At 43.3% G+C, this 16,458-nt stretch overlaps 1 protein-coding gene across 1 annotated transcript in view; it reads right to left on the bottom strand.

Annotated features, from left to right (window-relative positions):
- Nucleotides 1-14,916, bottom strand: part of LOC137049537 (uncharacterized) — a 73,072-nt gene extending 58,156 nt beyond the window's left edge. The window contains exons 1-7 of the mRNA XM_067428088.1: nucleotides 14,616-14,916; nucleotides 14,369-14,491; nucleotides 12,542-14,228; nucleotides 11,480-11,622; nucleotides 11,351-11,373; nucleotides 11,121-11,226; nucleotides 10,190-10,237 (exon numbers count right to left, since the gene is read on the bottom strand). Coding sequence (XP_067284189.1) covers nucleotides 10,190-10,237; nucleotides 11,121-11,226; nucleotides 11,351-11,373; nucleotides 11,480-11,622; nucleotides 12,542-14,228; nucleotides 14,369-14,491; nucleotides 14,616-14,916 — 2,431 coding nt within the window. The remainder of the gene's footprint in view (nucleotides 1-10,189; nucleotides 10,238-11,120; nucleotides 11,227-11,350; nucleotides 11,374-11,479; nucleotides 11,623-12,541; nucleotides 14,229-14,368; nucleotides 14,492-14,615) is intronic.
- Nucleotides 14,917-16,458: the final 1,542 nt, after the last annotated feature.

Raw genomic sequence — 16,458 nt, 5'->3', positions numbered from 1 at the left:
TGTGTACACATTCGCTAGAACTACTGGGGTACTATTTAGTCTGCCCGTTACTATTATATAATGGCCAGCAGAGTCAGCATCAACTTTTGACACTACAAACGGGATAGTCTTTTTGATCAAAATAGCTGTTCCCCTAGATTTGAAATTAAAAATAGAGTGAAAAATTTGTCCTACCCATCCTCCTCTAAAGCCCTATTCGGACGGGATTAGATTAACATGGGGACATGGGGTAAAGTAATTTTACCTCAGGACGTCTGTAATATTAATGGCCAATTCGCACGGGATAAGACATCTCAGTAAAACTAGCAGAAGTGGGAGGAGTAACTCGCTTTACACACCCCGACGTCATGTGCGTATGACGTTACCGTTATAACGTGAGCAAACACACAACCTGAGCGCCAGTCTGAACTCCGTCTCCAATATATATGCGTGTTTTAATAAACAGTTAGGTCCAGTCTAACGATTCTGATTGGATTGTGTTGGTAATAGACACTTTCCTAGAGCTAAAATGTTTTGTGCCTCTAATAAGTGCTTTTGATCTTCTTTTTGCTTTAAATGATATGCGGAAAATACTGGACATTTTCCACAGATTTGTCCCACCACCTACAACGCAACCGAATGCTTCAAGCGCCTCCAAGGTCGCAAAATGCGCTTTTTTTAACTTTTAAACAGGAAATGACGGAATTTTACCGTACATTTTTAGAGACGGTATATTCGAACGGGATTAGTATTACCCGAGGTCATTTTTCCAGACCTTTTTACAGAAGGTAAAAGTCTCGGTAATCTTTACTTACATTGTCCGTAATGATTACCGAGATGGCACATTCGGACGGGACTAAAATCACCGAAAACCTCTGGTAATAATTACTTTACCCCCACGTCCCCATGTTAAACTAATTCAGTCCGAATAGGGCTTAAGTCTAAAGTGGTTGGGTGTGTTCAAATGGGTTTCTTGCAAGAAGGCAATATCTGCCTTCAGTTCCTTAAGATGTGAGAGTACTTTTCGGCGTTTCACTGGGTGATTTGTAAGGGATAATGTACACCCAGCAGGTTGTTTTCGCAGAATAAACCCAGAGTGATCAGGACCACTCTGAAGTGGTCTTGCATCACTCTGAAGGGGTTTATTCTGTGATAACAACAGGCTGGGTGTACATTATTCCACTTAATACACGGCTACTAGTCTCAAATAAATTACACACAAAAAATTTATTTTTCCGCGAAGAAAAACAGTTCCAAACTGTTTTAAGCCTTGATCTATTGCTGAAGATTTGCCATATGCCCTTGCTAAATGTTGAAAATGAATGCTGAAAGGGTTAGTTCACCCAAAAATGAAACCAAGCCTATGATTTACTCACCCTCAAGTTATCATAGGTGTATATGACATTCTTCTTTCAGACAAATACAATCGGAGTTATATTTAAAAAGTCCAGGCTAACCTTAATCGAAGCAGTAGCGTAGTTGTAGTTGTGTTGGAAGTCCTTAAAAAATGCAGCTGTCCGTCAAATAACGTGCTCCACACGGCTCCGATGGGTTAATAGTGCCTTCTGATTCGAATCGATGCGTTTGTGTAAGAAAAATATCTATATTTAAAACTTTATAAAGGAAACCTGCCTTGAAGTCTTCCATTGTAACCCATGGCTGTTTAAGCCACAAGATGGCGCCAGCGTTAAGCATAGAAGTAGTACCGGTCAAGATAACTCGTAGTACCCGGATGAGCGGTTGTTATTTGGGAATAACATACCGCTGGAATGCACGACTGACCAATCAGAATCAAGTATTTCACAGAGCCGTGTACTCTGTGAAATACTTGATTCTGATTGGTCAGTCGTGCATTTAACATCGTGCATAAAGAGATTTAACATTCCAACTAACAAAGTTTATCTGGCAAGTTCCTGATACATCAATATGAGCGTTCATTTATATTAGTGTTAAGTACTTATAAGTTGTAGTGGTACGGATCCAGCCTAAGTAACATTTGTGCCATGTAAACAGAAGAGTCCCTCCACTAACCCAGAATTAGAAAAACAAGAAATAGGAGCAATCAATTTAGTGTAACAGTAACCTCCCCAGTCACCAACTAGAACACGGTGAAAAAATAACCCCTCACAAATAACAAATACACACATAAAGTGCTTTTTTTAAGGAACTCTAGCTCTGCGGCTTGCTCTGCACAGACATGTTCCCAACATATTTTAAAATAACCCCAATATTCCAAATTAAATAGAAAAATAAAAGACTAAATAAAAGTGCTTTTTTATCTTCTAACAGGCCTTAAGACTGGTAGCATGTATATAAAAAATTAAGAAAAATAGAAAAGAATAACAACATCACATATAAACATAACAGTAACTGTTTTTTGAGGCCCTTAAAAGAAATTAACTTAACTGTAGTCCCACATCAATAGGCGAGCCTAAACCACCTCACGCCGATACTTGTTGCCCTTTACGTAAGCCATGGCCTCCGCTGCATCTTGAAACAGTTTATCCGTCCCGCTATATGTGATCCGAAATCGGGCTGGCTGTAGAAGACCATAGGGGACCCCCTCTCGTCCTCGAAGTCGTTTACGGACCTCGTTAAACGCCGACCTCGCACGGGCTACACTCTATGGATAATCAGGAAAGATAATGGTTGAGCCGTTGTGTTGTAGAGCACCAGATTCCCGTGCGATGCGGAGGATTTCGACACAGTCTTGATGATAGTGTAATTTTGCTATAATTGCTCTTGGTTTGCCATCCATCCGTTTCGCCTGTAAAGTGCGGTGGGATCTGTAAATCAGCACGTCGTTATCCATTTTAAAGGGGGGGTGAAACACTCAGTTTCAGTCAGTGTCATGTCAATCTTGAGTACCTATAGAGTAGCATTGCATCCTGCATATCTCCGAAAAGTCTTTATTTTTTTTATAATTATATAAGAAAGATGCGCTGTTCCGAGTCTTTCCGAAAAAAGCCGAGCGGGTGGGGGCGTGTCGTGTGAGCGGAGCTAAATAATGACGTGTGCACCAGCGCGCTGCTATTGTGTTAAGTGCGTCGAGTGCGTCGTAAAGCTGTCATCCCTAACAGCGGGGAAAAAACTTTATTCAAAATAAAAATATGGCTTTTAATCAGATCAGTGGCGGCTGGTGATATATTTTTTTGGGGGGGCGCGGGGGTTTTTTTTTTTGGGGGGGGGGAGATTTACGTATATTTAAGAATAATTGCGTATATTTAAGTATAATTGTTAATTTAAGTATAATTTACTTATAAATTATAATAATAATAATAATAATAATAATAATAATAATAATAATAATAATAATAATAATAATGTATATATAAGTATAATTACTTATAAATTATTTTACTTATTTATAAATCAAATAAGTAAAATAAATACAAAGCAGTACCAAGAAGCATGTTGACTAAATTCAAGCATTAAAGAGAAAACAGTGTCTGCACTTTTTATCTTTTTACATATTTATTTCCCATATATAATTGAACAAGGAAAGGAAAAAACAAAAGTAGCAACAACAGACTGGCATGTTGACTACTTGAACATAAATTTTGCTCTCCTTTCTTTCTGGCCAGTAAATTTCTCAATTACTCTCTGATTAAAGTCAGTCATCTCAGTGACAAGTCTCTTTTCCATGGAGAGCAATGCAAGTGCATTCAGCCTCTCCTGGGTCATGGTGTTTCTGAGAAAAGTTTTTATTCTTTCCAAGGTCGAAAAGCACCTCTCACTCACTTTGAAATAAGAGACAGTGAAAGCAAAAAAAGGGCAATGCTACCGTCACATCCAGTCAGCCACCTCCTTTTCTCATAACGAGAGCAGGTGAAGCTCCGAGTGTAGCTTCGTCCTCTGTCACTGGACTGCTGCTGAATTTGTAAATCGGGCTGGTCCGGTCCGAGATCCTTAATTCTTATTTTTTCTTCCAGCGAACGCCTTGTGAAAGGATTTTTTTGTAAATCAATCACAGAATTTAGTTTGACTGCTGCCATCTCTACGAATGTTTAGGCGGGCGGGGTCGGAGTGACGTTGTCACCAACGCTCTCTCGCAGTAGTGGCCAAGAGCGTAACATTGAATGACAGTTGACGAGAACCAATCAGATTGGATCAAAAAACATGTATGCAATTCTGATTCGCCAGGGACGCAGCGACCTGCGCCCGGAGGAGAATCTTTAAGAAACCAATTAGAGACCAGCTTCAGGTCACATGCTGCCCGACGATTTATGGACTGAGATAGACATCCATTTGTCCGGCGTCCCTCGCCCATGAAACCGCATGAAACATTAAAAAACATATAAAATAGTTTTTTTTTATTAAATGCTGAGGCTCTTAATTACCCACTCATACATCATATGAGTAAACTATTTTATTTTAATTTCATTTTTATATAATTTTTGTATACATGTATATTTCTGGAATTGTGATGGGGGCGGCGCCCCAGCGCCCTCTATTGACAAGCCGCCACTGAATCAGATACAGCCATACATCTATGATCCGGAATCAGACCCAGAGGCTGCAGTTGAACAGGAGCAGCAGCAAAAACGACTAGAGCAGGACGTCTCTATGTGGTACGATATACACTAACTATATAATATGCTTAGCGACTTGTGTTATTTACATATTTATACTTGAATTATATCGTCGTATTTTTGTCTTTGAAGGTGTACATGTGGGAAGTGCAGTTGTGCACGTGTGTTTGTGTGTTTACGCGTGGTTTGTGTAGACAGGTTAAGTTAGTGTTTACATAGAAAGACACGGAATAGTAGCGCATTTGAATGAAGAAGCGTGCTTATTTAGTTCAACATATTTCCCCCCTCTTTGTGTATTGTTGAGTGCTTTTACAATACACAAACATAAAGTTACACATATAGTGGCCAGCTAAACAAATGTACACGCACTACACATCGCATGCTCCATTGATCAATTTCTATACATAGTAATATATATAGTAACTATACGTGATCATGTTTGGGCTACTTGATGAGCATAGACACAGACATTTGAAGCAGTCTAACTCACCGCCCGCGGTTCTAACGTTGGGACTGCTCCATCCTTCAGCATTAGGCTATTGGAAAATCCGGCGTCATGCTGGGCCTTGTTTATGAAACAGTCGGCACCAAAATGCAGCGAACAGATATAAACATTCGCGCAACTCAGTTGCTGATCCGGAAAAGCAAATTACATCCACTGTTGCCTTACCGCGGGGTTTTGGGGGAATCTGTGCAGGACTGTCTTGGTCTGGCAACCAAAAAACGCACTTTTTGATGTCATTGTTAATTGTGCACATTACCTGTGCAGCGCAGCCTACGAGCGCTTTGATGGGCATAGCCTGTTGCTTTCGCTCTCTCCCTCTCTCTCTCTCCCTCTCTCTCTCTCCCTCTCTCTCTCTCACGCTCTTCCGGTAGAATTGTCCGTAAGGCCCATACAAGGAAATTCCGCCCCCACTAACGTCAATGGGGACGCATGATCGCAAAAAACTTGCCGAAACTTATGACTAACCGGAAGTAGTATTTTTGACAAAGAAATACTCCCATCAAACGTCCACCTTAACTTTTGAAACTTTGTCCATGTTTAGTATGGGATTCCAAGTCTTTAACAGTGTAAAAAGATCAGTATGCATGAAACAGCATTTCACCCCCCCTTTAAGGACTTTTTTAATCAGCCTTAAAACAGAAGCAGGAGTGTTGGAGCCATCTTCCTCAGGTACATTCCTAATACGATATTTGACCTCCGCATTCGACCTTCCATGTCCAAACATTTCTCCTGTAGATTTTGAACATTATCCTCCAGCTTGCGCACAGAGTTTTGTAACTCCATGATGTCATCCGAGCATCCTGAGAGTCCTCTTTCCATGTCCCACACAGTTGTTTTAATCACTTGTTGGCTATCTCCTGCCTAACTGCTTGTAACTCTGATCTAACTCCGTCAAACTCTTTAACCATGATTGACTTTAACTCGGTTTGGAAAAGCGTGGTCATCTCCGTTTTAATAGAGGACAATAACTCTTCCTTCATCTCCGTCATCATATCAATCCTTTCTACAGTTTGTTGAGCTTTTTCAGCCATCTCAGGTGTCGTGTTAGCGCCGTTGTTAACGCTAGGTGTGTCGGTGCTCGTCTTGTTAGCAGAGGCCTTGCCCGTATATTTGTATTTACGCAAGTTGCTCGCCATTTACATTTATTAGGAAACAAATTGTCTTCAAAGATGCAGGACAATCTTGGATAGCCTGTTTGCACCACACAGTCAATTAAAGCACCATTTACAAGGATAAAAAATATAAGTTTGTGCAGAGCTCTCTAATCTTGCAACCTACTCCATTGCCTGAACTATTGCCTTTTTACATCAAGTCAGCTGTGACTTTACTTTGCCCGAGGCCCTGTGCGGTCTTACACTTGGCACAGCCCTTGAGACGGTGGAGTCAGTTTGGTTCCGGATTGTTCCTGATCGATTGCTCCTGTCTGCCTGCTGCTGCTGCCTGCCTCAGCGTTTGTAGCTCTGTATAGCTGTGTTTGAATCTCTATTTGATATATTTTCTTTGTTATCTACACTTCTAAATATAACTTACTCGTCACCATATAGTGTTTAATATAGCCTATCAAGTTAAATTTGACATCACTAGCTTTTAATTTAAATCACTACCACGCGTTAGCTTTTCGCTAGCCTGGTAGCTTTCCATCCTGACACCCGGCTCTCCTGTTTTCTGAGTTCTTTAGACAACTGTGGTGAGTTTGATTATTAAATAGACTCCATCAAACAACTGTGGTAAGTTTGGGATTCATCAACAAATACGGTAAGCCATGTCTTCTTCTCCTGTCATTGTCACTTGCACTGCATGCTACATGTTTAGCATATCTATCTCCGTTGGCGAACAGGGCTTCACATGTGATAAATGTAAGGAATTAATCAGGCTGACGGAGATTTCAGATTTAGAGACACGCATCCAAGCTTTATGTGAGAGTAGTGAGAATGTAACAGCTTTAGATACTGCTTTGGATGCGACTAGCTTAGTGAACACTCATTGTTTGATTCCGGCTGAGCCCGCGCAGCAGGGCTGGGTGACATATTTACCGGAAGCCAGAGCACCTGACATCAAAGCAAATTTAAAAGTGCTGGCTAGACCTAAATTCTCTAGGATTATAATTCACATCGGCACTAACGATGTTCGACTTCGCCAGTCGGAGATCACCAAAATTAACATTAAGAAGGGTGTCTAAACGATTTATTCGATACAGTGGCTAAATTAACAAAAAATAAAGCTTCAACTTCTGACGTTTGTAAACAGCACAGCCGTAATGACTTTATGAACTTCTTTACTAGTAAAGCTGGGCATACACTGTGCGATTTTCGTCTAATTTCGAGCCGAATTCTGACTCGTGCGACTCTTTTTTGGGTCGGGGCAATTTGTGTTGGTGTTCGTGCAGTGTACAGGGGGAAACGAGAGGCGACAAACCTCTCACGATCGGGAATCGGATGGTCGGACCGCACAGTGTGAGCACATCAATCGTGAGCTTTGGCTTTACATTGCATGCGATCTACTCGTACAGTGTGAGTAGGTAACCTTGCTGAAATCGCATAGAAATCGCACAGTGTATGCCCAGCTTTAGATTGATAATATTAGGAATAAAATTATAACCATGCAGCCGTCTACTACAGTATCACTTCAGACAGAGCATTGTAGTGTCACTGAGGAAAAATTACACTCATTCACTACTATAGGAGGAGAAGAATTGGCTAAACCTGTTAAATCATCAAAATCAACAACATGTATGCTTGACCCGAAACCAACTAGGCTACTAAAAGAGATGCTTTCAGAGTCATAGATCCTCTGCTTAATATTATTAATTCATCCTTGACATTAGGATATGTACCAAAAACTTTTAAGTTGGCTATAATTAAACCACTTATTAAAAAAACGCAACTTGATCCTAAAGAATTAGTCAATTACAGGCCAATCTCGAATCTACCGTTTCTATCAAAAATACTAGAAAAGGCCGTGTCTTCACAATTATGTTCCTTTTTTAGAAAGAAATGGTATATGGGAGGATTTCCAGTCAGGATTTAGACTGTATCATAGTACTGAGACTGCTCTAATTAGAGTTACAAATGATTTACTCTTATCATCTGATCGTGGTTGTATCTCTCTATTAGTGTTACCCGATCTTAGCGCTGCATTTGATACTATCGATCACAATATTCTTCTGAATAGACCCGAAAATTATGTTGGCGTTAGTGGAACTGCATTGGCATGGTTTAAATCGTACTTATCTGACCGTTATCAGTTTGTAGCAATAAATGAAGAGATGTCACACCGATCACAAGTTCAGTATGGAGTACCGCAAGGCTCAGTGTTAGGACCGTTGCTCTTCACCCTGTATATGCTACCACCGGGAGATATCATTAGGAAGGGTTAGGACCGCTGCTCTTTACCCTGTATATGCTACCACTGGGAGATATCATTAGGAAGCATGGCATTAGTTTTCATTGTTATGCTGACGATACTCAGCTCTATATTTCCTCACGCCCTGACGAAACCTACCAATTCAGAAGATTAACGGAATGCATAGCTGATATAAAAAATTGGATGAATAGTAATTTCCTGCAACTTAATTCAGATAAAACTGAATTTTTAATCATTGGACAGAAAAGCTCCACAAGTAGTAACCGAGAATACTGTCTAACACTTGATGACTGCTCTGTCAAGCCCTCGTCGTCAGTGAGGAACCTGGGTGTGTTCTTTGATACCAATCTCCCATTTGAAAGCCACGTTTCTAGCATGTGTAAAACCGCATTCTATCATCTTAAAAATATATATAAAAATGACGGCACATGCTTTCAATGCAAAATGCTGAACAGTTAGTACATGCGTTCATGAGCTCAAGGCTAGATTATTGTAACGCTCTACTGGGTGGTTGCCCTGCTCGCTTAATAAACAAACTCCAGCTGGTCCAAAATGCAGCAGCTCGAGTTCTTACTAGAACCAGGAAGTATGATCATATTAGTCCAGTTCTGTCAACACTTCACTGGCTCCCTATTAAACATCTCATACATTTTAAAATCTTGCTTATTACTTACAAAGCACTAAATGGTTTAGCTCCCCAGTACTTAAGCAAGCTCTTAACACATTATACTCCATCACGTCTATTGCGGTCTCAAAACTCTGGCCAGTTAATAATACCTAGAATATCTAAATCAACTGCAGGCGGTCGATCCGTTTCCTATTTAGCACCTAAACTCTGGAACAGTCTTCCTAGCATTGGTTGGGAAGCAGACACAAAAAACGCATTTCTTTACAATGGCATACACATAGAATATTTTTAACTTTCATTATTCAAATCAATTGACTGATTGTTAGGCTGCATTAACGAGGTCAGCCGGAACCGGGAACACTTCCCATAATACCTGATGTACTCGTTACATCATAAAAAGAGTGGCATCTACACTAATGTTAGTCTCTCTGTTTATCCCGAGGTTTATCCCAGATCCAGGGCGTGTCCGGATCGGATGCTGGACCTGCGCCTGGACATGACCAACGCATCCTGGAGTGTCTGCTGAGCCGTGTCAATTGGTGTCTCCTCCGAATTTGCCTCACCGGCACGTCATGCTCAAAAAACCTGTCTCTGGCACAATAACTCCGATAGAGTTTGTTTATTAAGCGAGCAGGGCAACCACCCAGTAGAGCATTACAATAATCTAGCCTTGAGCTCATGAACGCATGTACTAACTGTTCAGCATTTTGCATTGAAAGCATGTGCCGTAATTTAGATATATTTTTAAGATGGTAGAATGCAGTTTTACAGATGCAAGAAACGTGGTTTCAAATGAGATATCTATATCTGTTCTAGAGACCTGTTAACTTTTCGATAAAGCTCTAATTGGTTTCCTTTGGAAATATGTTTCAAATTCACACAGAAATCGAAATCGGAGAAAAAAATCAAGAAATCGTGATAGTTTTTTTTGTTCATATCGCACAGCCCTAATCCAGGTGTTTTAAAGCCTAATTTGTCAACCCAGTACAAAGGACTGAGTATGGGGCTTTTGAAAAGAGCACTGGGAGCACTCAATCTGATTAGTTCTGGTGATACAGTACATCATCCCTCAGAGTTAAACTCCATTCTATTATTAATTGACATGTTCAGTAGGTAAAAATAAACAGAAGAAAACCTGCCGCTCATGTCTATTGGTATTGGTCAACACTGTTAAGACTGTACCTTCCTCTTCTGTGAGTTTCTCTGACGTCTCTAGGATGTTTTGTGGCTCTGTGAGGAGAGAGAGAAAAAAAAAGGAAAATATACAGATACAAATATGAAAATACGGATGCTAAAGCATGGGTGCATATGAACAATTTGACCATAACACGAACAGTGAGATTTAGCAGCCCCATACAGCCCTAATATAAGTCACCATTCACTTCATTATTTACAGTCGACAAAGAGAATAGTCTATGTATGAGAGAGAAGAAATATCCCATAGCATCTATTGTAAACAACTCTTTTGATTTAAGAAGATTTAGTTTGCTTTATTTCCTTGTTTATTGTGGTTTATTTGGTTATAATTTGTAAGCGTCTCCTTGGAGTTTGTTGTTTTTGCTTCCAGTCCATCAATAAATTGACGGTGGTTGTCGGACGCGGCACCTCAGATGGGCTGGACTGGTTTGGGGTTCTCATTGATTTAAAAGTGTTATATGTGGTTTACGTGTGGCCTTATGAATGTTTTTAAACAATTTAAGTGTTTGTGTTTCCTTCAATTTCCTTTTTTTCTCCTTCAGAATCTGGGTGGCTGTTTTTTTATGTCAGTGTGTGTCCACAATAGTGGTCTGAAATAAAAATAAAAAATCCTACAGTTTACAGCCTTCATACATGTACCATCTTAATTAGAACACCTCTCCTTCATTTCATTCTCAAAAACATTCATACATCCATTTTAATCATTATTCCCTGATTTTTACTCAGACTCCCACATTACAGATTCACAGTGCATGCTCTCACCTGAATACTGATCACGCACACCCACAAGTCATCATCACCCCAATCACCAGCATCACAAAAAGCACACACACACACACTCAGTCTCTGTCCGGTCTCCTTTGTGAAAGTTACTTACCCTTCTGCTTACTTCATGGACTCCTTCGATGTTACTTACCTGTCTCCAGCGAAAGCTTCCTAATCTTCAGCGTCTTCCTGTGTCCAGCGTGTGTGTGTGTGTTCTGTGTCTCCACTGCCAACTGCCAGCTCTCTACGACAGCCACCTGCAAGTATAAACACAATGCCAACCTGGAAAACCTCAACAGCAAACCTGCACTTCAGCCAAGTCACTCACCTGCCCATCAGTTCACTCTGCTGGTTCTCACAAATAAAACCTGTTTCACTTACCTCCTGTCTCCGTAGCTTCTGTACTGTAACAGAAGACCGGACCACAACCGATTAGCATCAGCATGAGTCATCCAGATCCATTCCAAGAACTAGTAGATGCAGTCCGCCGAGCACTACCATCCAGTTCACCTCCACTATCACCAGCAATCACTTCTGCATCCTCCAGCACTTCTTCCACATCACCTGTGTAAGCCAGTCCCAGGGCCAAGCCAACGCCCTTCTCTGGTTCGGCGTAGGACTGCAACGGATTCCTTCTGCAGTGCTCACTGGTCCTGGAGATGCAACCACACCTATATCCAAACGATCATTCACGGGTGGCTTTCATCGTGTCCCAACTTAATGGCAAGGCTTTGTGTTGGGCGGAAACCTTGTATGCACAGAATAATCCAATCGTGCATTGTATGTCGAGTGTCATTGCTCATTTCAAGGATGTCTTCGGAAAGCCTGCCTGGGATGCATCTATGGGTGAGCAATTGTATCACTTAAAGCAAAATAATAGACAAGGAGCCGAAATAGACAAATAGTTGATCAGACTTGCGCCACAGTGCAGCTCTGTGGACATAAGCATCTAGTGATCTTACTGGACAGAGTAAATTTAGTTTCTCCTGGTCTAGGTTTTGAAATGGAAGTTGGGAAGAGGCCTGAAGCACTATCACACATTAGTGGGGACCTTAGGGACGTAACCTTCCCTCTGGAAAAGGAACGCCTTCACCATACTAGGCGCAAATTCTAAGGAAGAGGGAGCAACTGACAATGCTTGTAGATCCCCTACTCTCTTTAACGAGGAAATAGCCAGAAGAAAAAGTGTTTTTAGTGTAAGAAAGTTCTCCGGCACTTCTTCGATCGGTTCAAAAGGAACCAACGCTAGGCCTTCTAGGACTATGGCCAAGTCCCAGGTCAGTACCCTTGAACATGGCCTCAACCTCAAAGTACCACGGAGCAAGTGAGTTACCCATGGGTGTCTACCCACCGACGCACATCCAAAGGAACATGGTAAGCAGATATAGCCGCCACATATACTTTTAGAGTGGACGGGGATAACCCATGAAGAGAACTTTTCCAGGAGAAATTCAAGAACTGAATTGACTTGAGAGTTAAGCAGAATTCAACGAATGGTTTGTACACCATGCAACAAAGATTCTCCACTTTAAGGCATAAAGCCTCCTCATAGAAGGAGCTCTAGAATGTAACATGGTCTCAACTACCTCAGTAGAGAGACCCGAGTCTATGAACTGAACCCCCTCAGGGGCCAGGCCCACAGCTTCCACAACTCCGAGCGCGGGTGCAGGATTGACCCCGATGCCTGAGAAAGGAGGTCCTCCCTGACCGGAATTTCCCAAGGAGGACCCTCCAGGAGACACACAATATCGGCCACAACAGGCTATCAACAACAACAGCCTGACCCCATCCTGGCGAACTCTCTCTAGAACTCTTGGAATACACGCAAGAGGGGGAAGGCGTACAGACGCAGCCTCGGCCACATCTGCACCATGGCATCCAGCCCCAGGGGAGCTGGATGCGTGAGAGAATAAAACAATGGACAGTGTGACGTCTCTCGAGATGCGAACAGATCCACCTGAGCTTGCCCAATGCGATCCCAGAGAAAACTCACACAGGAATAGGAAGTCAGCTTTCCTCGACAGGAAGTCTGCCGCCTTGTTTAGATGCCCCAGAATGCATATTGCACGAATTGACAATAACTTCCCCTGGGCCCATATCAGGACCCGGTGTACCAATTTCCACAACTGGCGGGAGCGCAAACCCCCCTGGCGATTTATATAGGACACCACTGTCGTGTTGTCCATACGGACCAACACATGGCGGTTCCTGAGGTCTCGAAGAAAGCTTCTGAGTGCCAAGAACACAGCCATCAGTTCTAACTGGTTTATATGCCAGGAAAGCTGGTGACCGCTGCACAGACCCCGGACCGAGCGAGCACTCATGGTCGCCCCCCAACCGGTGAGGGAAGCATCTGTCGTTAGCGTTACGCGACGACAAGAAGCCCCCAAAACCGGACCTTGGGACAGGAACCAACGGTCCTTCCACACCATTAAGGCACGAAGGCATCGCCGCGTGACCTTGATTGTGCGAAAGGGATTCCCCCTCGGGGAAAAACCCTTGGTTTTGAGCCACCAGTGTAAGGGTATCATGTACAGCAGGCCAAAAGGTATCACGTTGGACGCTGCTGCCATTAAACCCAGCAGTTTCTGGAGTTGCTTTACAGTGAGCGACTGGCCTAGCTTCACTTTGTTTACGGCCGTGTGGATCGAATCAACCCTGGCGGGCGACAGACGAGCCCTTATGGTTTTCGAATCCCATACTACACCCAGCAAAGTGGTGACCTGAAGGGGTGACAACACACTTTTCTTCTCGTTTAGCCTTAACCCCAACTTTCTCACATGGGCGAGGACAGCATCTCGATGCTGAACCGCCATCTGTTCCGATTGTGCTAGGATAAGCCAATCGTCTATATAATTCCGCACGCAAAGCAAACCCTGAGGAACTTCCTGTGTTGTGGAAGGATGGAGACGTGAAAGTACGCATCTTTTAGGTCTATTGTGACAAAACAGTCCTCGGATTTGATCTGACACACAATCTGTTTCAGTGTGAGCATCATCTTTTAACTGCCGCAGATCTAGAATGGGCCGTAGTCCTCCATCCTTCTTTGGAACTATGAAGTACCGGCTGTAAAACCTTGACTCTCTGCTATGGGGAGGGACCCTCTCTATAGCCTCTTTTCGCAGTAGCGTCTGCACTTCCTTTTCCAATACCAGAGCCTGCTCGGAGCTCACTACTGTGTGTAAAACTTGGTTGAATTTGGGCGGTTGTGACCTGAACTGAATTCTGTACCCTTTTTCTATTGTACGCAGGACCCAATCTGAGATATTCGACAGAAGCTTCTACGCTGCCAGAAAATCTACTAAGGGAACCAGCCTCTTGAGGCTGGCCTCTGATGTCATTTGTTAGGCCAGCCCAGTGTCCTGAAACGGCGAACCGGCAGGAAGCAACCGAACTGACCCACAAAGAACCCTTGCGAGCTTCCCCACGCTGCTACGTTTTCGGGCGGACAAGGAGAATTGTGTTCGCTGAGAACCGCTGTGCACCGAAACACCAGCGGTGGCGGGGTTGGCAGAAGGCCCCCTGATGTCACCGAGAGGAGACAAGTGCCTCAGCACACCGTCTCTCCACAGGGGGGACTGCCATCAGAAGTCTGACACCTTTGGCGTCAGGACTTCTTCGCCGAGGCCTTCCTAGAGACGATCACAGTCCTCAGATCTGCTCTGCCTCGGGAAGACCTCGGCTGAGCGCGCTGTCCTGACCCCCAGTCTCTCTGTTGGGGAGCTCGGGAAGCCACACTCACTGCTGGGCTCTATGAGAGGAGGACGCACTCGTCTGGGGCTGCTCACGCCCAGCAACATAGACTTTGCGGGAGAGAAACTTTTGGAATGCTGCCGCCTGCCTTTTGCGTCTTGAAACTTCTCAATGACCAAGTTAACCGAGTCACCGAAAAGGCCGGCAGCAGAGATGGGGGCATCTAATAAAACCTTTTTTCCCCTGTCTTTCATGTCGAACAGATTTAACCAAAGGTGCCTCTCCGTGGCCACCAGTGCTACCGTAGAGCGGCCAATGGATTTTACAGTCTCCCTGGTGGCCCAGAGAGATAAATCAGCTCCCCTCCTAATCTCTGCTATCGTTTCTCTCCCCGCTTCTCATTCATCGTCTATGTCTTTCAGCAAGTCAGCCTGATATGCCTAAAAGACCGCCATAGTGTGTAAACTGGCGGCCATCAGACCTGCTGCCAAGTACGCCCTACCCACTAAGACAGACGTCGTTTTTACTGGCTTAGTGGGCAGCTGCGGGTCTTTAAGCGGCGATGCAGACTCGGGCAAGAGATAGCTCGCGAGCGTCTCTTCCACCCGAGGAATCGCCGCATAACCATTTTCCTTTAAACCCACAATATTTGAATATTGGAATGTTATCGGGTTATAAACTCTAAATGATGCTGGTTTAGGTGTCGAGGTCGGGAAAAAACGCTAAGCCCCCGCTTTTGAGGCTGCACTCTTGATGGCAGAAAGCGCTCGTCTAATTTGCTTTTAGCCTGACGGGCTTCCTGCTCATCGGCTGGCCGATAATATAGATTTAATCTCGCCACAGCGTGAGTAACAACCTCAATAACCTCCTCCTGTGCGTGTGTACTTTGTAACTGAGGTGGCGAAAAATCCTCAATCTCTTCACCCAGGCTCACGACATCCAGCTCCTCAGAACAAGAGTGTCACTGCACCTGCGCTTCAGCGCAAGCAGAAGAAACCGCAGCGCGTACTTCTGACTCATGAACTGAAGCGTCAGATCAGCTAGATCCATCTGCGAACCCCAGGAAGAACGCCTTCACTGTGCCTCGGCAACAGCGGGACCCGCCCCCTGGGGAATGCGAGCTGAAGCACCCTCCTTAAAGAGTGCTCGGCGGGACCGGAGAGTTCTCATTGCCATTCTCTCACAATGCACACAGGCAGCCCCCTTGAGAGCTGCCTGGGCTAGAGCCCTGCACTGGCCTCAAATCTAGGCCCTAGCCCGGCCCGTGTCCGACAGCTTATCAAAATTCTCGGCCCGAGTCCGACTGGAGCCCGTGTTTTTTTGTTTTTTTTTATATTGTTGCAGCCATTAAAATAGTTCTGTTTTGTTTTTAATGTCAAAGTAGTTATATTTTGTTTCGTTTCTTTATTAAGTTAATTTAGAAAAATGTTTAGAGCATTTTTTTTTTGTTAAATTAAAGTTTTATTTTTTTAAGTTTGCCTGTAATAAAATCCATCTGCTCGCGGCTCTCGCAAACGGAGCTAAACAAATAAAAATAAAAAAAGAACATGCAGGTTGTCTTATAGCCTACCTTACACCAAGCAAAATTAATATAAATCCGATCTTCAATTCCCGTGGTATATGCTCATTTAACGGAGTTTACAGCAACGAAAGCATAAGATTAGATGCAATTTATTCACCAGCTCATTTCAAATTCAAAGAGCACATAAGAGAGAGCGTGACCTAAGTGCACTGGTAAGATAATTTAGTCATTTCGCAATCAGATAAATACCTGGTCAGAGAAAACGAATGAAGGA

The sequence above is a fragment of the Pseudorasbora parva genome, chromosome 2 (assembly GCF_024679245.1).
Source record: "Pseudorasbora parva isolate DD20220531a chromosome 2, ASM2467924v1, whole genome shotgun sequence".
NCBI lineage: Eukaryota > Metazoa > Chordata > Actinopteri > Cypriniformes > Gobionidae > Pseudorasbora > Pseudorasbora parva.
The sequence above is the reverse complement of the archived record's forward strand: the minus strand, read 5'-3'. Positions and strand labels throughout refer to the sequence as shown.